General features: G+C 51.2%; 1 protein-coding gene across 1 annotated transcript; it reads left to right on the forward strand.

Moving 5' to 3' along the window:
• The first annotated feature begins 453 nt into the window (after positions 1 to 453).
• Positions 454 to 11,890, forward strand: LOC115509149 (leptin). Its single transcript, XM_030308369.1, has 3 exons — positions 454 to 494; positions 10,174 to 10,345; positions 11,459 to 11,890. The coding sequence occupies exons 2-3, from the start codon at positions 10,202 to 10,204 to the stop codon at positions 11,813 to 11,815; spliced, it is 501 nt and encodes a 166-aa protein (XP_030164229.1). The 5' UTR covers positions 454 to 494; positions 10,174 to 10,201; the 3' UTR covers positions 11,816 to 11,890.
• The last annotated feature ends 9,670 nt before the right edge of the window (positions 11,891 to 21,560 follow it).

Raw genomic sequence — 21,560 nt, forward strand, 5'->3', positions numbered from 1 at the left:
GGCAGCCGGAGCAGACCCCCATCCTGGGCGGGGGCGCGGGGTGTGCCCGGCGGGGCCGCTCCAGCTAGCACTGGCCTCCCAGGCGCCCGGGGGCCGTCGGGTCGCGCGGCCCGCCCAGCTGTCGGTGCGCCTCCGCTTGGTGGAGGGCGCCGTCCGAGCTCCCAGCCGGCTTAAGGGAGCCTCTCGCCACCACCCTGGCCCCGAGAGGTCGGGATCTCAAGGACTTCCCGCTCCCGCCAGACGCCCCCAGCCTTCCGGGCCGTACCCGAGGGTGCGCGCGTGGCTCCCGGCGCAGCGGATGCCTTCCCTCGAGGCCCCGGACCCGCCGCCGCCCGGCCCTACGGTGTCCAACGCTGCCCGGCAGGGCGGGGCCGGAGCTGGCACTCGGGGTGCGCCCGGGCCTGCCGGCCAGTTGCGCAAGTTGTGCTCGGCGGCTATAAGAGGGGCGGGCAGGCATGGAGCCCTGGAGGAATCGCGGTGCCAGCAGCTGCGAGGTAAGGCCCCCGCACGCTTCTTTTCCACTCTCCGCGGGTCTTTCTTGGCAAGCGACCCCACCCCGCCCTTCCCTGAACGCCGGGGGAAACTGAGGCGGGCGAGGGGCAGGGCAGATGCCCTGGTTCTGGCCTATGGTGGCTTTGTACCAGAGTTCTATCGGGAGAGAAGGCAGCCGGGCAGATCTGGATTCGTGAGCTGTGCCGGTGCCCATGGGGCAGGAATCTGTGCCATGCAGCCGGCCAGGGTCCCAGGAGACTGTCCGAGCAGCCAGCCCCGCTGCTGAGATGCTTGGGAAATTGCCTTGAGCACACCCCCAAAGATCAGGGTACCCTGCCCCCATCTGGAGGCGATAAAGTTGAGGGTGCTGGGGAATTCTGGTATGAGCGTTCAGTTCCTGAAGTCTAGCTTCGCTCTGCGTAGAAGAATTCAGGCATCATTTTCCAGCGGGGGTCTTGATCGCCGAAGTCTGAATGCCGGTGGCTGAGGCAGAGGCCTAGAAACAGGACCACTGCGGCCTAGAAACAGGACCACTGCGGGAGGTGGAGAGAAAACTGTCAGGAAGAACCTAAATATCTCAGAGAAATTGTTCTGAGTCTCACCACAGCTGGCCTCAAAGCCAAGCAAATTGCCTTCTTCACGATGGATAAAATTGGGGTATTCTGAGGTTATAGAGCAGCGGCTCACCGGAAGTCCTATGGTATGTTTCTCATTGTTACCACCTCTCTGGTCAATACCGCAAATGCCCACTGTTGGCAGGTGAGACCTACTAGGCCTGCCTATAGTCCGCCTTCTCTCCTGGCTTGGTTTAGATTTCACTGTGGGTGCGGTTGCCTTTACATTTCAGTTTCTATAGCTTCAAGATGGTAGCATTTTGGAATTGTGAATCTTTAAATACAGTTAGATCCAAGACAGGTGGCCTGCTTGTCATTTGAGAATAGCAGTTTTGGAAAGAAGGAGATAGATGATTGATTTCTGCTAGAAGGGTGGTCTTGCGGGCAGAGGGCGGGTCCTTGCAGGCACCACCCCGGGAGCGCGATGGCTCCCCTTTGTAGGAACTGACCTCTGTCATCTCTCTTACGTTCATTCTGTAGAGTTCCAAGGTGGGCAGCAGTCAGTTGGGACCGGTGGGAGCGAGGGTACCCAGTCTCTTTCTCACCAGGTTCTGCAGAACATAGTGCCTGCCATTCTGTGTCCTCAGGAGCAGAGAGGATGCCATGCTGATCATTTCTCTTATTTAGGTAGGGGGAAAAGGCAAGAGAAAAACAGTGGATGTTTTTAGGTTCTTCCCTCTTCAAGCGATTGAGGACATTGGGCTGAGGGGAACATTTCCATGTTGGCCAAAGGAGCGTCCTTCTCATATTTTGTACATCTTATGCCCAAAATAACTCTTCTTGGTATTTGGGGGAAATATTTCCCCCCCCCCCTCCGTTCCAGGAAATGTCTCCAAGCGCCAAGGACAGAGCCAGGGAGATTGCAATGAATTCCTGCCTCTCGGCCCCAGGCAGATGCCTCTCGTGTCTGAGTGGCCCATGCAGGGTGCGGAGGTGGCCACTTGGGAGAGCCCTCCTCACAGAACGCAGGTCATTGTCCCCGCTTCAGCCTAGGTGCCGCCCAAGGGAACAGAGAGGAGGGGCTTCAGGGGAGTAGAGTCCTTGTGTGTGTGCATCCTTGAACAGCATGCATGTGATTTAAAGGAAAGTCGAGCCAAATTGTCCTGCAGTCAGTCAATCAGTAAGCCCTGTCCTCCCCAGCAGCAGGATTCCAGTGGCCATAGCTCTCCATTCTGGCCTGCCAGCCCAGAGCCTTGAAATTCTTCTTTGTCCGCACAGTTGTCTCAGAGAACTAGAAAGAGGTTGTGTCTGCCGAAAAACAGCACACCTGATGCCGGGGCTCATAGAATTCTTTGCACTGATTCCATATGTGACAACGGATGTGCCTTACTTCTCAGCAAACTGCATTTTACAGTCTTTCCTGCTCAGTTTGTCAGCTGCCTGGAACTGGATCGGTGATCGATGCCCAGGCGGACATCTTACTGATGTCACTGAAGATTTCATCCCGCATCTGTGTGCACCTTGAGTTTGTTCTCTGGGGAGAAGCGCAGACACAGTGGGAGAAGCCACGGTGGGGAGAGAAAGGAGGGGCAGCAGTCTCTGAGAAGGAAGGGCTGGAGGCCCAGAACGCTTCCTAGGGATTCCTGCTGGGCAAAAGCAAATTCTACGATGTGACTTTAAGACGGGCAGGCGAACCACGGTAGAGGTAGTTTAATCTGGTGAGACAGGGAAGATCAGAGATGGGAGGGATTTTGTTTATTCTTTCAACAAATATTTAATGAGCACCTACTCTGTGCCCGGCCCGTGGGAGATGCTGGAAAAGTGGCATGCCCACGGCTCCTGCGCCCGGCAGACATCACAGCTGATCGAGGCACCCTCTCCCTCGGAGTCTGGAGGCAGCTTCAGATTTCCCTCCACACGGTGCTCCAGGGAGCTGCTAAAAATTGATCAGACTGACACCAGAATTGAAACCAATTCGTAATCCTTGATGGGATCAGATCTAAGGGTGGTGTGTGATGAATGGGAAGAATATGATCCCCACACCCACACCCCGGCTGCTGGTTAAGTACGTTACTGTTTCTCAGACAAGGCTCTTGATTGCAAATAAGAGAAAACCACTCATGCTAGCTCAGTGTGTCAAACCATATACGGCAACCAACATCTGAAAAACCAAACTCTTAGCAGGGCATCACTCACGGTAAGGGGGAATTTTCTTTCTTGATACTTGTTCCTTTTGCGTGTGTGCATCTATATGTCCCTTGGATATAGAAAAATATATTCAGAGGGTTGAAATATACTCAAGTGAGTGTAAGTAGAAGAGTATCTCACACTGGAGGCTAAGGACAGGGAGGGCCCAGAACCAAGAAGGTCAGGAAACAGAAAGAAGGTCAGGAAGGAGCACAGGCACTGACTGTAACTCACCTGTCAGTGGCTGAATGAACTCTGATCTTTCTCAGCCACTGCATGCACTTGAAGGCAAGTGTGGCTACCCCGGAGCTTCTGAGCCCTCAATGGAGACAAACTGGGCTCCCTGAAACCTACTTTATTTTTTTTTTTTAATTTTTTTTTTCAACGTTTATTTATTTTTGGGACAGAGAGAGACAGAGCATGAACGGGGGAGGGGCAGAGAGAGAGGGAGACACAGAATCGGAAACAGGCTCCAGGCTCTGAGCCATCAGCCCAGAGCCTGACGCGGGGCTCGAACTCACGGACCGCGAGATCGTGACCTGGCTGAAGTCAGACGCTTAACCGACTGCGCCACCCAGGCGCCCCCCTGAAACCTACTTTAAATTCCTGGGAGAGATGCTAATTGACTTAATCAGGGTTTGGAGGAGGAAGAGATAAGGAAAGAGAGAAGAGTATTCATGGTCTCTTGCCTATCACTGGTCATGCAAACATGGACTCCAGGGCCTGTGTGTGTGTGTGTGTGTGTGTGTGTGTGTTATGAGTAGGGCAGATGCCCCACAGGTGGAATCAAGCCTGGGACATTGCAGCTCTCTAGCCTCACATGCTCTACCCTTCCGCCATATTGAATCCTTCTGAACCCACCCTAGTTTTCCCCAACTCCACACTGTCGCCTTGGCCTGGAATGCCTTCCTTGTCCTCTTCCCCTTGGGGGAACTCCTGTCCTTAAAGTCTCAGTTCAAATACTGCCTCATTTGCAAAGCTGTCTTCACCTCCCCAGAGTCATCCCCTTCCTCTGTGCTCCCCAAAGTCTATGCTCATAACCTTTATGGGATTGGGTTAAGATGAGTTATTTAAGCTTCTGTCTGTTCCACTGGATTCTGAGTAGCTTAAATAACCAGGATCCAGTCTTCCCTGTCTCTATTCATCCTTTGTTTTTTCCCCATCCCCAAGTCCCTTCCAACTTGGAATTATGGAGAAAGGAAGGAAGGGAGAATAAAGGAAAGGATGGGAGGGAGCCCACAGGAAGAATTCCTGCCGGGAGGAGCACAGACCATCCAAAGCTTTTCCCTCATAATTAAAAGCAAATACTACATTATTTGAATTTAATTCACACCAGCACACTAGAAATTATTGAAGAAAGGGGTGTAGAAATCCCAATAGCTGGAGGAGAGAAGAAGGAAGAGAGAAATGTGTGCTGGGCTCCTGCTAACCTCTGACACTTTAAACCAGGAGATGCATGGGACTCTGGATAACTCAAGGCTAGCAGCCTCCACCAGCAAATTTTTCTGTGACTCTAAGGTCTCCCCATCGCCCCGACTGCTGTCATCAGAAGGCTATAGGCAGCCTGACCTTGGCCCAGCAAACCCTCCAGCCTGTATAAAGAGAAGCACCCCCCTATCTTGACATAACAGGCCCCACATGGTCTGCCTCATCCTCTAGGACCAGAGGGAAGGTGAAGGAGGTCACACGTGGAGGCCATCAGCTTCTTGGGGAAATGGGAGGTGAGCTTGTCTAGGAGGAGAAGGCAGAAGTGGGGGGGGGGGTGGGTGGCACCTGCATAGACGTAGAGCAGGGCTGGGAGGAGTCCGCTAAGGATGAATACATGTGGGGCCAGCACTCAGGACCTGGCTGAACTCGGAGAGCGGGAAATTGTGGGGGGACCGGAGGTGTGGTTATATGAGCCTCTCCTGCTGGCCTTGGAACTGTTTTCTGTGATGACATTCCCTTATCTAGTGCTGCCCTGGGAGGCTCCATTTTCTGGCTTCTGTCTTTTCTTCTCCGATGCACCCATGACAGGGGATGCCAGTAGAGATGACAGGGAGTGTCAGGGTCTTAATTAAAGGAGAGGGAAGGCAGCAGGAGGCAAAAACTAGTGACCAGGAGGCCCAGAGGATGAGCAGAGAAGTACGGGGTGGGGAGCCAGCAGAGTGGAGGGGAGGCCACTGACCATGCCTCCCCCAATGGTACCCATTTCCTCCACAGGCTCTGCTTGAATAACGGTCAGAGAGAAATAAAAGAGACAGGATGTTGTATCAACATTTCAGCGGCTCATCTTTTAACTAGCAGAAAATGACAGCTCCTAACTGTTCAAAACCGTTTTGGAAACTTCTAGAGGGAAAAGGTTTTGCAGCCCAGGCAGCTGGCTGACATCCGCCTTTCTCCTCCCCATTCCTCTCACCTCAGCTCTCTCCAGCTGGGCACTCCTGGGTCTCCATCTGCGGCCCCGTCCATCTGATTGTGACTCCCAACCCGAACTGTCAGCTGGATGGGTCCCCCTGAGGTCCCACCAGTCGCAACGAGCAAATCGGCAACGTCGCACCTCCCTCCTGCTGCCTTTGCCAATTTCCACCTCCATCCTTCATGTCATCTGGGCTGAAAGCATTAGCCTGGGGACAGTCAGAGCCCCTCACTTCTGCAAAAGAAGCCTAGCCTCCCTACGCGGCACTCGGTGCCCAAGCCCTCCCCACCTCCTGGCCCTTTGCACCTCCCGTGCGGGCTGTGAGCCCCCGTGTCCTCAGCTCATAAGTGTTCTTCAGCCTCTGAGTCCTCGGCCGGGCTGCTCCTCTCCTCCACCTTCACGAACCCAGTTCCTCCTCACTCTTACGGCCCTTATCAAATGCCACCTCCTCCAAGATGCCTCCTTGATCTCTTAGCTGGTGACAACAGCTAACGTGCTGACCATATGCCAGGCAAAGAGCTAGCACTTTACCTACGTTACTTCATGTCGTCCGCCGAACGACCTCAAGTGGGAATTACGATTTGTATCATCCCCATTTTACAGCTAAGAGAAATGGGTCTGAGAGAGTTTGGCAAACTTACCCACGGTCCTGTACACCCACTCAAGCAGAGTTCTGCTGAACTTCACAGCCCATCCTTGTACACGCGACTCCCTCCCCTCAGTTACCCAAGGCGTACTATCTGTTTAAACATTCCTCCTTGCGTTGTAGCTAATTATGTAAGCCGGTTGTTCAAGAGCACAGTTTTGTTCTTCACTTTTATCTCTAACAAATAATTCATGTTAATGTTTAACCACATGAAATACTGCGGTATATTCACTGGGCTTCCGGAAAGACCAGGAGTCTTCAGCCGGTCCCTCACTAGTCCTGATTCCTGACTTCCTGTGGCTTCATGCATGTCTTTTTTGTCTTCGTACCTGGTCCACAGTGGACGATTAATACATGTTAACTGTCAACTGTCAGCTGTCCGTTGAGTAATTATTATGTATAAGGTGCTGGGCTCAGTGAAGTTATAGTCGCCGTCTTAAATTATTCCTGCCCTGTCCAGTCCCAAACTGTGCTCTCACCAGCCACCTGTACCACCTTCTTGGACCACAGCCAGACCCCACTCAGGTATTGACACTCAGGTGAACCCAGGAAGACTTGATATCCACTCTTTTCTGATGCCCACATCCAGGTGTATAAATTAACTAGCATTAAATTTGGCTGCATTTAGCAGAGACCCATAGCGGCTTAAACAAGACAGAGGTTATGTCTCTCTCACACACACAAGTCCGGGGATGGGCAGTCTGAGGCCAGTATGTCACCTTGGCCCCACAAAGTCCTCAGGGAACTGGGTTCCAGCTCCCTACTCCATCATTCATAAGGTGAGGCCCTCGTCCTCATGATCCAAGATGGCGTCAGAATGCCGGCTGCTATATCCACAATCCAGGCATGGGATGGAGGAAGGGATGAGAAAAGAAGAGGCAAAGGCACATAACCCGAGAGCTGCCACAGAGTACCTCTGCTGAAATTTAATTGTCCAGACTTTTTTTTTTTTTTTTAATCTTTATTTTTGAGAGAGCCAGAGACAGAGTGCAAGCGGGGGAGGAACAGAGAGGGAGGGAGACACAGAATCCAAAGCAGGCTCCAGGCTCCGAACTGTCAGCACAGAGCCCCCCTTGGGGCTCGAACTCACGAACCACGAGATCATGACCTGAGCCAAAGTCGGACGCTTAACGGACTGAGCCACCCGGGCACCCCTGATTGGCCAGACTTTAGTGGCGTGGCCAAATCTAGTTGGGAGAAGCTGAGAAATGTTGTATTTATTCTGGATGGCCACATCCTCATCTAAACTTGGATATAAATTACTTGGAAAGAATGGAAGAATAGATATTGGAGACAACTAGCAGTCTCTACTAAAAGGGTTCGGTCTGTTCATGTTTGTGTACGCGCCCATGATGTGTGTTATGTGTGTGAGCACGTGCGTTGTGTATACTGGTGGGCCACGTTCTCTCCACCACTTTGATCCCAGACGGGCTTGTTATGAGTTCTCTGTGGAGCTCCTCTAAATCTGGCCTCTCAGGCAGATTGAGCCTCAGCTTCTCAATTCAAGGAACTACAATGTATTTTCTGCATCCACCGAAGCATGTTATCAGTGGTGAGAGAGGGGCTTGTAAAACTGTTTTCCCATTCAGGTGTTACAGGGTGGCCATTATGTGAGAGCGACTATGACCAGAGTTAATCTGGCAATAAATTCTCTTGGGAAGGAGGGTGTCATTAACGCAAGAATCCTAGCAAAGGGTACCGCTCAATCTTGTGCCGCAGGGGAAACGCCCCGAAATACCAGGCAACCTGTTGAGATGACCCAAGGCGAGGAAAATGCTAGATTCAGCGTTGGTTACAGGTAGTGTTGCCCCAGTGTTTTAAGCCCTGCCCAGTAATCACGCAATTCCAAGAAAATGCTGACCTTTCCTACCCCCCACCCACCCTTCAGCACATACACACACAATATGCAGGGGCTTGACAGGTTCATCTCATTTACTCTTTTGAGCCAGTGGGTATTATTCCGTTTTACTAATGAGAATGGGATGCTGTAGGGAAGTTAAGTATTTGCCTAGAGACTCATAGCTAAAAAGGGCAGAGCTGCTGCTGAACCCTCGGGGCCTGACCACTATTCTCTCCAACTTTATTAGGATTTCGTGGAACCCTGTTGGGGGTTAGCGCCAGTGAACTCCCTTCCACAAACATTTGGCGCAAGTGTTTACTCAGGTAATCAGTAGGTAATAGAGGGGGTGTCAACTTCTTAAGAAAGGAAACAAGCACAAAAACGCCTGAAGGGCCCCCTCCTGAATTACCTAGTATTTTTCATATTTGAAGTTGATTTGGTGGCACAGTCTCATAGCTTCATCCTAGAGCCGGGTATTTGTTTCCAAGGGCCATGGTCTCTGGAGGTGCCTGGGTTGAACATTGGGGTGGTTTGTAATTTGGGGCTCTCTTTAAAGGCTGGAGAAACCTTAGCATGGGGGGAAGGCACCCCAGGCTTTCTGCGTTAAGCAGAACCCTGACTCTGTCGCTTACCTGTTTGACTTTGGGCAAGTTAACACATCTTCTCGACCTTCGTTTTCCCACGTCTATGAAATTCAGATGAAAAGCATACCTTTGATCAAGCATTATAAAGAAAGAATATATAAACAGCCACTTTTTTCTATTATATTGCCAGCATACGAATTATACTAATATTGCCACCTGTGGACAGAAAATGTACAGTCTATTTTTATCAATACCCAGATGAGGCAGAACATAAAAAGCAGAGATTAACTTTTTGGCCATCTCCAGCACCTTCATGCTAATATTTACTTACATTTGATTATCATTTCAGGCTCATGCACACATACTTAGCATGGATCACAGGCTCGCATACATTTCACTTTATTACCTTTTGTCTTTCGTGTCTCCTTAAAACTGCTGCTTATTCAAGGATCTGCATATTATTAATATTAGAATTCATTGTTCCATGACTTTGAAAGTGTCAAACATTCTGGACGAACATGTTAGATAGTCTCTCCTGCCTCCACCAGCTGTTTTCTGGCCACTGTGCCCACCACTGTCCACTCTTACTGACAGCCGCTTGGTCTTTGATACCCAGCTCAGGTGACACCTCTTCCAGGGAGCTCCCTTTGTACTCCTGTGATATCTTGCACTTGTCCTTCTTGTACAGTTTGTTCTGCCTGTATTGGAATGGACTGCTTCCCTGTTTATCTCTCCTATTAAAGCATAAGCCTCCTGAGAGTAGAGAACATCTATTATTCACCACTGTATCCTTGGTGCTCGGTGCTGTATCCGACACATTTGAAGACCTTCCACCAGTGCCGGGTGGGTTCAGGCTCCCAGCGGGAGAGAAAGGAAGTTATAAAGCCAGTGAGAAATGCCATCACAGAGATATCAGCAGGCCGCTGTGGGAGAGTAATGGAGAGGACAAGTAACGTAATCTCTAGTAATAAGGGTAGTAATAGAGTACATTTCACAACACCTTTAAAGCTCTTGCACATGCATTATCTAATTTGATCCTCATAAAAGCCTCGAGGTAGGTATATTGCAGGAGATGGAGGTGGAGGTTTTCGTGGTTATGTGATGTGCTTAAAGTCATGCAGCTATTAAATGGCTGGATTCAGACCAGACCATAAAAGCTGGTTCTTTTCCTCGCAGCATGCAATAAAGTTGAATCGTCACCACCACGTCCATTTGCTCAGGCCCTGGCTTACTGCTCTGTGATCTATCCCATACCGCATCACAGAGTTGGTCAGGTCTTGCCTCCCCAAGGAAATGCATTTCATTAATGTACTTCTAGATAATGAATTGTCTTTGACTCTGAGGAGATGATCACTATGGCACAAAGCAAGTCTCCTTTTTATCCACGTCTGAAAATATGGTTGGTCACAGGGCATATGGGTGTTTTCTGAGATCACCGGCGACTTGCTACGTGTGGTTCCTTCTGTTTGCAGGCCCGACACGTACATACCAGGAAGGAAAATGCTTTGTGGACCCTTGTGCCGATTCCTGTGGCTTTGGCCCTATCTATCCTATGTTGAAGCTGTGCCAATCCGAAAAGTCCAGGATGACACCAAAACCCTCATCAAGACGATTGTCACCAGGATCAATGACATTTCACACACGGTAGGGAGAGCCTGGGAAGACAACAGGTTTGCCCATGGGGGAACCAGGACCTCAGATGTCAGCTGAAGCCTGTGCAGCCACGTGTAGGGGCCATGGTGGCCTTGACTCCTCCCTACCTCACGAACAGCCGCTTCCTACATGCGGGCTGTATTTGGAATTAGGAAGACTAAATGTGAATCTCCACACTTTGGCTCTCTATCTGTAAAACCTTAAGCTAGTTCCTCCATGTCTTTAAGGCTTGGTTTCATCAGCTAGCTAGTACAGTCCTCACAGGGTTGTTATGAGATTAAATTAGATAAAGCAACTAGATAAACCCTCTCATAGAACCAGACCACAGTGTGCCTTCTTTAAAGGTTTTTCGTTGTGGGTTTGGCAGCCCCCAGTCTTAAAAGCCTGCTTGCTCACCCAGCATGGGGCAATCTAGAGACTTCCACATCTCCTGGACACCATACGTGTCTGACAGTGGCCTCGGACAGCTCAGAACCAGAGTCTTGGGCATTTTATGGAGAGCAGCGTGTGAGTGTCCCTGCTTTCACGGTAGCTATCCGACAAGGCCACACGGGGTAGATCCAGAGTGTCCCAGCTTGGGTGGCGCAGAAAGTGAGGGCTGCAGGCCACCCCCTCCTGGTATCCAGCGTTATTGGAGCAGAGGAGTGAGGCGGGGCCAGCCTTGATCCCTGAGGGGCCAGAGGCCTTGGAGGACCTGACTGGGAAGGAGGAGTCCTCTGGGAGTGGAAGGGTGTGAGGATGGCTAGGGAAGGGGCACTTAGGGAGGACCTCAGTGCCTGGGGAAGAGACTTAACTAAGCAGGAATCGGGCCTCATGGCTGGTTCTACAGCAGAGGTCATTTGGAGGAGGGAACGATCTTCGAAGATCCATCTAGAAGGGGAGGGCAGGGTGATTCGGGAAGGACAGGAAGATAGAAGTCCAGGAGATCAGCTTGGAAGCTTGGCAGTCTCCGGGGCACAAGAATCAAGGGCCTGGGCCAGGGCGGTGAGGAAGGGGAGAGGAGGCAGCCAAGAGAGCGGACCTCCACATTCATGGGAAAGGCCGAGAGCCTTGCAGAACCAACTTCTCTGAGCCCCTGCTCTCCCTTTTCCTCTCGCACGGCAGTCTGTCTCCTCCAAACAGAGAGTCGCTGGTCTTGACTTCATTCCTGGGCTCCACCCTGTCCTGAGTTTGTCCAAGATGGACCAGACATTGGCCATCTACCAACAGATCCTCACCGGTCTGCCTTCTAGAAACGTGGTCCAAATATCTAATGACCTAGAGAACCTCCGGGACCTTCTCCACCTGCTGGCTTCCTCCAAGAACTGTCCCTTGCCCCGGGTCAGGGGCCTGGAGACCCTCGAGAGCCTGGGCGGTGCCCTGGAAGCCTCACTCTACTCCACGGAGGTGGTGGCCCTGAGCAGGCTGCAGGCTTCTCTACAGGACATGCTTTGGCGGCTGGACCTCAGCCCTGGGTGCTGAGGCCTGGAAGACCTCTCGTCCCAAAGTCGAGGAGAGAACCCATGGCTCCCAGGTGTCTTCAGCAGAGAGCCTGTGTGGGTGTCCTTTATCCAGGCCCCAGGCCATTAGTCTCTCACACCTTTGAGCCACTCTTCCAAAGGCATAAGCCTTCAAGGCACGAAACCAAAGATAGAATGCATGATTCCGTGCTCACCGGGAAGGGAGACCCACCCGGCAGTGAACCGGACCTGAGGATCTCACAAAAGCCTTCCTTCCTGTGCCACCTCCCCTCTCACCGCATGCTTCAGCGTGACCTGGGGTGATTTCAGGAGGCACCCGCTGAGCCTTTGGACCATCAAGCGAGGTTCTGTCTGAGAATTCTGAGAACACCATGACGGTTACATCCACGTAGCTGCAAACTCCCAAGCAACACATGATTTATTCTGCGTTTTATCCTGGATGGATCTGAAGCAAAACAGCAGCTTTTCCAGGCTCTTTGGGGCCAGCCAGGGCTAGGGATGCTGCTTCCAGCCCCGCTGGTGGGCCTGGCTAAGGCAAACCCATTTCTATGTGACTTGAGGGCTCTCAAGTTAGTGCTTTGGTAACTGGTTTTGTTTCTACCGTGACTGATGTGAAATTACAGTGTTCGCAATGGCATTGCCCTGAGCAGATCTCCAAGGACCAGGTTCTTCCAAAAAGAAGATGAATTTTGTCAAGTGTGATATATAGATGTGTGCACCTGGAGGTGGGGGAACGTGTTAGTGGGAAGGGGAAGGATCAGAATGTATTTTCTGAATTACATTTGTGTGATGGGCTCTTCAGATGGGGTGGAGTCATTTTCTCTTCTCTGCAGCCACTTAGTGTGGTTTTCTGGAAAATAACAAAGGAGATGACTCCTTTGGGGGGGTTGTGGGGTTTTGGCAGCCACCTATGGAGGGAGGCTGGGGACTGTCTGTTGGGACAGTTGTGAGCTCTGGCCTTCTCCAATTGCGAGAGAGCGGTCTTTCTTATCAGGGAGTGAGGATCCCTCACTGGAGACCATGATCCCCAGAGCAGGGGTCCTTGGAATGGCCCTTGGAATGGTCTGGGGATGATCCCACACTGGATTTATTACATGGCAGTACCCCTACTTGGGATTTGCATGCCAAATTGTGGTTCTCATCAGACTGGCTCACCCAAAGCACGCGCATATTTCCTACCCATTTGGTGTGGATTTTTATTCCAGTGGGAAGGTCTGTGGGCTTTAGCGGGTGGTCCCAAAACTTGGGCCAGCAATGCTGAGTGCCAGGACTCCCGGGCCAGGCTGCCAGGAGCGCCTTTCCCACTAGAGGTCATGGTTGGTGGGATGAATGAACAAGGAGGCTTGGGTTTTCCACCGTCCTGCCACTGTTAGGAGGCCATCACGTGACAGGTGGTGGATCTGTCCAAGGAAATTCGAATCAAAGCTATCAACGTTCAGACTGAGCACCTACTTCGCGCTCAGCCCTGATTGGTGCTATGGGCTAGAGAAGCTCACCAAGTAAACGTTAAAATCCAGTCTTGCCCTCAGGGACCTTGCATTCCCGATGGTAAAAACTTTACACAGCAGCGCTAAGGCTGGCCTTTCACCATGGTAACCAAGCTGCTGAAAGAGTGAGCTCCTGGGCAGGTGGGAAATGCTGGGCAGAGGGTGGCAGTCCTCAGGGGCCCACTGGCTAACCCTGCTTGCACTTGGTAGCATTTTTGCTTTTCAGGGCCCGGCAGCATTAATTACCGTGTAGCCACATCCCTTTGAAGCAGCTTGGCTGACAGTTTAAAAATGAGAAAATGCCTGAGACCATAACAGCTGATAGGTAGCTGGGCCAAGACTAGAGCTCAGGTCCTCTGGCTCCCCAGAGTGTCCCTGCAGCCAGGTAGTGCTCCCCGGAGGTACAAATAGGCACTGGGCAAGGGAGACCAGGAGTGATTGCTGGGAGAGAGGACTGGAGGCAACTTTGCAGGAGGTGAGGGATGTGAATTGCCTGGAGGGTGGAGGCTGTTTTGTTGGCGCTGAGACACCAGGGTGAAGGCACGTGCAGCCAGTTACAAAGAAAGGCAGACAAAGGACAGACGAGAGGGAAAGGGACACATGGAAGAGGCCTTCTGGGGCAAAGAAGTTTGATATCGAAAGGGTTAAGAGTTGAAAGTTCCAGAGCAGAGCGATTCATGAGATGGACAGAGTAAGGCCCGTTCTGGAGAATACGACCTAGATAATCACTACCACCCAGTCAGGCTGGGATCTTTTAAGCCTTTCATTCACCAAAACCGGGCACTGTGGCTTATTCTCAGAGTGTAAAAGTTCTAGAATGTAAATGATTGTCTTTTTTTTGTAACTTCAAAAATTTTTTTGGTTGTTAAAAAAAAAAATCCAAATAAATTAACTTTGCCCCCTGGTCTTTGTTCTGCGTCACCCTTTGTGGAGGGGCTTTAGAAGAGCTATTGTGGGTGACAGGCCACGGCCTGGCTGGCCTCCAACCCCCACTGGGTTCAGCTCTGCCCGGGCTTGGCCACAGCCGGCCGCCAGTTATTCAGGCTAAAGGATTCCCCCAAAGCACAGAGCTGGCAAAATGAGCACATTCTGTGGGTCTGCAAATCAGCCTTGAGAAGCGCCAAATTGTTTTTTAAGCAAAAAAGAACGACGACAACAACAACAAAGCTGTAAGCAAACAAACAACGTGCAGCCTAACAGCAGACCCAAGCAGGTGCATCGACCCTGGGAAAGACAGGACTCCTCTTGTTCCGGGCGCAGAGCACAATCGTCTCTGCGGTGCAGTTAGAACGTGACAGTTCCAACCCAGGGAGGACTGGAGGTGGGGGTGGGGGGCTGGCCCATCCAATAATCACTTCCATGGGCAATTTCAAAGTATAGTTGACAGCGGCCAGTCCTTTCCTGAGTACTCGTTTAAGCGGTGGAGGAAAGGGAGACAGAGCTGTGGAATGAGGAGAAACCACAGCCGGGGGGGCGGGGGGTATCGGATAAGGCGGGAACAGCCTAAATGGGTCACTTGGCAACTCGGGAAGTGGCTGGCCTCTGTACCCGTGAAGACTCCTGTAGCTGCAAGTGATGGAAACCCAACGCAAACCAACTTAAACATAGAAGGATTTGGGGCGCACATTGCTTAGAAGTCCAGCATGGTCTCTTACAAGACTTTCCTCTGCACTCATCCCCAAGGACCTAGAAAGGTACCAATGCCATGACCTCTCCAGTCCCTGCCTGCCTGAGGTGGGTAGCAGGGGCTTGGGGACAATGGGTTTGCCCCTTGGTGGCCACCTGGGACTGTCTGAGATGTCTTGTTTCTGAGTAGGCACGAGCCTTAGTAGCTCCCCGAAGTGGTCTGGAAGGCAGCCCGCAGTAACAGGGGTCTCGGAGCCGAGGCCTGGAAATGTCGTTCCCTTCTCAGTGAGGTGACTCCCAGGGTCAGAGTGGAAGGGTATGTTCTTCAAGTATCCTTCCAGAACCTTTCCCATCCTCGGGCATTCTCTTGCTCTCCCCACCGAGGCTGAGCTCACATCTCCCAAACAGCTGGCAGCGTCTGACCATGTCCAACCTCCAAAGGCAGGTCTTTTGCAGAGTCTGCTGAGAAAGAAGTCAGGTCAACCCAGCAGGACCTTTCAGAAGAACCCCATCTCAGATTCGTGCACAGCAGCATACAACCAAAAACATGACGCCCCGTTTCCCCTCAAAGAATTTAGAGTCGTTCATTCCAGGCTTTTACCATCAAGATCTGAGTCTAGTGCTGTCTGACTACCCAGAGTCACTGATTAGTTCACTGGTACATTGTCACCCTCAGCTCTTTGGGGTCCTTCCCCAGGAATGCACTGTCTCAGACCTGAGATGGTAGCGTGAGTCAAGGATGGAAAGAAGGTGATGGAGCCTCCATGCCCAGCCCTCATCTCAACCCCAGCTCCCAGCACAGAGGGTGCCTAACCCTTAGGCCAGTTACTTAATCCCTCTTAGCCTCAGTTTGTCATCTGTACAATGGGAATATAATATAGCACCTTCATCAGAGGATAGGACGATAAAATATTTGGGAAGCTATTAGCCCCATGGGTGAAGTACAAAAATCAGTCACAAAATCATGTTGTTGTTATCGGTACTAATGAGTCAAGGAAACAAAAGGAGTGAGAATTGCTTTCGCGGACAGCCCTCCTTGAGATAGTCACAGCTTTGGTAGGGACGCCTGGGCACAGGGCTTCCCTGTGGCTCCTTAGGAAGCCCTCTCAGCCCCCATGGGGCAGCCAGAAGGTGAGGGGGAGAGGGAAGGTCCCAGTGGAGCAAATCTCAACCAGTGAGGAATGGGGATCTGTGGATGAATCCCCCAGCCTCCTACCCTCCGGAGGGGCAATTTTAAGGGGCAATCTGTAGGACTGGGGCCTGGGTGCACACACCAGTCACATCCAAGGGGCATTCCTGATTGGCTTTTCCCCTTTCCTGGCCCCACTGTCCCTGCTCCTTGCTCCTGCTTCCTAGCGTCGCCTCCTAAATACGCCTCCTGCACCAGAACCCTTGTCTCCAGCGCTGCTTGTGGAGCAACACAGATCAGGCAACTACAGAGCAAATGGAGATAGATTTGGATGCTGGGAGAACTGTGAAGCCAGACTGCAGAGAGGTGTAGGAACCACACGCCAGAACTCAGAGAACCGTCCCTAGGAGCCCAAGGGAGAAAAGGAGAGAGGGTTCCTGAGGAGAAAGGAAATCCACTTGGGGAAAGTTTGACATGGGAAAGAAAGCGAGGACAGGAAAAGGAATCTACTAAATGGAAGAATTACAAGATTAATAAGGAAGGGAAGGGAAGGGGAAGGGGGAGGGAGGGGGGAGGAAAGAGGGGAGCAGAGGAAGGAAGGAAGGGAGGAAGGAAGGGAGGAAGGAAGGAAGGAAATGAAAAGAGAAGAAATAAATATAAAGTTAACATTGCCAGGGTCACCTGGGTGGCTCAGTCGGTTGAGCGTCTGACTTTGGTTCAGGTCATGATCTCACAGTTCATGAGTTCAAGCCCCGGGTCAAGCTCTGCGCTGACAGCTCAAAGCCTGGAGCCTGCTTCGGATTCTGTGTCTCCCTCTCTTTGTCTCTCTGCCCTTCCCCCACTCGCACTCTGTCTCTCCCTCAAAAATAAACATTAAAAGGCAAACAAAAAAACGTTGCCTGTCTTAGTGCATGTGGGCCTGCTAGAACCGAATACCTGAGGCTGGGTGGCTTGTAAACAACAGAAATTTACTTCTCACAGTTCTGGAGGCTGGAGCTTCAAGATCAAGGTGCCAGCAGCTTCCATGTCTGGTGAGCACCTGCCTCCTGGTTCGAAGACCACATCTGTGACTGTGTCCTCACCTGGTGGAAGGGGCAAGGGAGCTCTCCGAGGTCTCTCCTATAGGGAGGGCACTAATCTCCTTCATGAGGGGTCCACCCTCACCCTAAGCACTTTCCAAAGGCCCCGCCTCCTAACACCTAACCTTGGAGGTTAGGATTTAACATGAATTCTGGGGTGACACAAACATTCAATCTATGGCATTGCTTTACGATCGCTGATTGGAGGAAAGATTAGGTCAAATCAAGGTAGTCTCAACCACTGACTATTTCTTGCATAAAATGTCTTCTTACAATAAAGGGACCTAATATTAGCATTTCTTCCTTCTACTGAGTTCCCATAGCCCCTGGTCACTCAGCACAGCTCACGGGGAATCCTTTCTGTTGAGGTCTCACCCCTACACCCTTCCCTGCCCCTGACTGTAAGCCTGTGCGGACAGAGTCGCCTCGCCCCGGGCCTGGCTGTTGTGTGCGGCTCAGTACAGGCCCCCCGCTCTTACTTGGTGACCAAAGGAACTGAGACTCCTATAGTAACAAGCCTGTTATATCAGGTCAGCAAATTCTATAAAAAGCCTGAAAACAGCCCTACCACGAAAGGGTAAACTTCTTAAAATTCTGCTTACTCTTGGGGTGCCTGGGTGGCTCAGTTAGTTAAGCATCTGACTTTGGCTCAGGTCATGATCTCATGGCTCATGAGTTCGAGCCCCATGTCGGGCTCTGTGCTGACAGCTCAGAGCCTGGAGCCTGCTTCAGATTCTGCATCTCCCTCTCTCTGTCCCTCCCCTGCTCATTCTCTCTCTTTCTCTCTCTCTCTCTCTCTCTCAAAAATAAACATTAAAAAAAATCTCTAAAAAAAAAGAAATTATATATATATATAGGGTTAGATAAACAAGGTCAATAACATGTTGATAATTGTTAAAACTGGGTAATAGGTACACAAGACTTTATTACAGCAAACTCTCTACTTTGGGGCAGGATTTCCAGATCAACACTTTAGGGTAAGGTGCAGTCCAGCCTGGCCCCTCCACGGGTGGAAGCAGGAGGGGGTGAAGGGAAGAGGGAGAAGGAGAATACGATGTGGAGCTGAGTTGTATTTAACTTCACATTTGATTTCACTGCCTGGCAGATGTCCCAGGGCCTGGGGGGCTATGACAGACTGTCAGTGTGGGTGTGAAACAGCGAACTAAAACAGAGATTTAACAAATCAAACAAGGAGACAGTGGTGAGAGCCAGCTGCAAGATATTGGAGAGGCAAGTCCTGACGCTTATAAGAAAAAGCCAAAGGAGTGGAAATTAGACCCTCGGGCGTTGCCCTAGCTCTGCTGGGCCTTGGGGTGCCCCATGGAAGCCACGGAACTCCCCTTCTCCCTCCCCAACGGGGAATCGTGGTGTCCCCACCCCGTGGCTGTCCCTCTGCATTAAATACAAAGTATAGGGTGAGAAGCCCTGAGACCATTCGTGAAGGAAAATGGGATTCCTGTGTCTTTTCCCCAGCTTAAGTTATTGTAACAAAAAGGCACTTCGTTCCTCCCTTCAAAACCTTGTCCCCGGGGTTCTGGATCTGGCTGCAGCCTGGAGCAGGGTCAGCCCTTTTCTCCCCTGGCTTGTGGCAGACCCGCCCGGTGTAGGAGCAGATCTCTGTTCCTCTCCACCCAGCCACCTGCGACAGAAACTTCACCAGATTCGGAGGGTTCAGAGCGGGGCAGGCCAAGGGACCTACTCAGAGGGAGAGTGAGGCTTCCCCCTTTGGGTCTAAGCCAGAGCCCTTGGCATTGAATGCCATTGAACCTCAGACAGGCCCTTCCTGTCAAAGGCCAGTGTTTCATCTCAGGCAGATGTCCCCGAGGAATATCACAGACCAGAAAACCAACCCTGAGATCGCCTCAGCTGTCCCATCCTATTTTTGGCCGTAATTCCTGAGGAAACCCCAACCCTCGTAGTTTCAACTTTTCTGTTTATAAAATCTGTGTGTTTATCTGAGGGAAAACTAGCAGGTGCAGCACGAGTGAAGCTCCCCACCCCCACCCTGCCAGGCCTGAGACAGTGACAGAAGGGGACACCCCTGCTCCCTTCCACACTTGGGCTTGGACCTCCCATAGGACTCAAAATCTGGACCTGGTCTCCACAGGCCAGTAATTATTTGGAGATCACGGCAACGGCCCAGAACCCCCCTCCTTACTTCAGGATGGAGAGATTTGTGACCTTTCATTCCTTACAAGAGCAAGGCAGCGTGTTTGTTATTTGTCCCACATACTGGATGATGGCTTAGAGATTTGGCCCAAGACTTGCCCAAAAGCTCGTATCTGTGGAGTAGAACCTGAGCCTCCAGACTCGCCAGACCCAGAGGGATATAAGTGTCTATCTATCCCCCACCCCACCCAAGCCCACACCCACGTACGGATTTCCGGGTATCTTCTGTTTGCCGTCCCACCGCCTTCCCTCCCCATCAGAGGGACAGCCATCTGGAAAAACACTCGCTGGCCACGTCACTGTCCTAATGTGAAGAGCTCGCAGTGTGGGTTGCTTGTGCACAGACACACACGGCGTGGAAGCAGACGCCTGTGCAGAGGGCTCCAGGGTTCACCCTCCGTGTGCTTACCTTCCACCAGCACTCCTGAAGCTCCCCGCATTAGTCACCTGTCCTGTTACTTTTCCTGGGCAAGGAGCCCTTTAAACACAGACCAGAAGGAGCACCTGGGTGGCTCAGTCAGTTGAGCACAGGGCTTTTGATTTTGGCTCAGGTCGTGATCTCCTGGTTTGTGGGATCAAGCCCTGAGTCGGGCTCTGGGCTGACAGTACAGAGCCTGCTTGGGATTCTCTCTCTCTCTCTCTCTCTCTCTCTCTCTCTCTCTCTCTCTCTCTGTCTCTCTGCCCCACCCCTGCTCATACTTGCACTCTCTCCCTCTCAAAATAAATCAAAAGCTTTAAACAAAATCGCAGACCAGAAAACCAACGCTTGGGGCTCTTGGGCAGCTCAGTTGGTTGAGCGTCCGACTTTGGCTCAGATCATGATCTCGCAGTTGGTGAGTTCAAGCCCCACATGGGGCTCTGTGCTGACAGCTCAGAGCCTGGAGCCTGTTTTGGATTCTGTGTCTCCCTCTCTCTCTGCCACTCCCCTGCTCACACTCTGTGTGTGTGTCTCTCTCTCAAAAATAAATAACTTTAAAAAAAGTTTAAAGAAAAAGAAAACCAACCCTCACCCGTCTACGTCCCCTCACTCATATATATTTTATTTATACATTTGTTAACATTTCCCTCCTACCTCCACCCACCCCACCCACCCAACACATATAAGCCCCTGACAGGCAAGGATGCTCTTTGGGTCTGTTTTCTTTCTTTTAATGTTTATTTATTTTGAGAGAGATAGCATGAATAGGGGAGGGACAGAGAGAGGGAGAGAATCCCAAGAAGACTCCAAGCTATCAGCCAAGAGCCGGGTGTGGGGCTCGATCTCACGAAGCATGAGATCATGACCTAAACCGAAATCAAGAATCAAACACTTAACCCACTGAGCCGCCTAGGTGCCCTAGGTCTGTTTTATTTTCTACTCTATCTCTAGCACATTGGCCAGATCCTGGCCCAGAGTAAGTACAAAACAATTATTTGTTGGCTGAATGGGTATCCGACTTCAAGAGCTGAATGCACACATACACTTTGCATTTGGGCCATTAAGTTTAAGAACAGAAGAACACCCATGAGGGGAGGCAGAATTCTGGGCAGTCTGTCTACTTAGATGATCCCAAGACAGATATGGTTGCTAAAGCCTTGCCGGTGTGGACAACGCTGGAGGAAGATTGGAGGTCAATAGGTAGAATTTAGCAGAAGGCAATTTGGGCTTAAACTCACAGTTGGAGCTGCCCTACCATAGGGGCATGGGCGAACTTTTGCAGGGAAGCATCCCATGAGTCATGACTTTTAGTCTCCGTTCCCTTAAGTAGTCTCCTTCCACATGACTCAGAGCCTGGCCATGTGACTTGCTTTGCCCAATGGGATAATTACCATTCCATTGCCAACCATTCCGGTTGTATTAAGCATATTTTTTTAATGTTTATTTATTTTTTATTTTTGATTAATGTTTATTTATTTAAAAAATTTTCATGTTTATTTTTGAGAGAGAGAGAGAGAGAGTGTGTGCAAGCAAGGGGAGTGGCAGAGAGAGAGGGAGACACAGAATCTGAAGCAGGCTTCAGGCTCTGAGCTGTCAGCACAGAACCTGACGCGGGGTTCAAACCCACAGACCTGTGAGATCATGACCTGAGCCGAAGTCGGACACTTAGACTGAGCCACCCAGGTGCCCCTATTTTTTTGTTTTGTTTTTGTTTTGGTTTTGTTTTGAGAAAGAGAGAGAGAGAGCGCACAAGCAGGGGAAAGGCAGAGAGAGGGAGACAAAGCAGGCTCCAGGCTCTGAGCTGTCAGCACGGAGCCCGACGTGGGGCCCGAACCCAC

This window comes from Lynx canadensis, chromosome A2, assembly GCF_007474595.2.
Source record: "Lynx canadensis isolate LIC74 chromosome A2, mLynCan4.pri.v2, whole genome shotgun sequence".
Classification (NCBI taxonomy): domain Eukaryota; kingdom Metazoa; phylum Chordata; class Mammalia; order Carnivora; family Felidae; genus Lynx; species Lynx canadensis.

Excerpts from the sequence above, each read along its gene's own strand:
- LOC115509149 (XM_030308369.1), top strand. The coding sequence starts at position 10,202 with ATGCTTTGTGGACCCTTGTGCCGATTCCTGTGGCTTTGGCCCTATCTA. Across the intron at positions 10,346-11,458 it reads TCAATGACATTTCACACACG|TCTGTCTCCTCCAAACAGAG; the intron begins GTAGGGAGAGCC and ends CTCGCACGGCAG.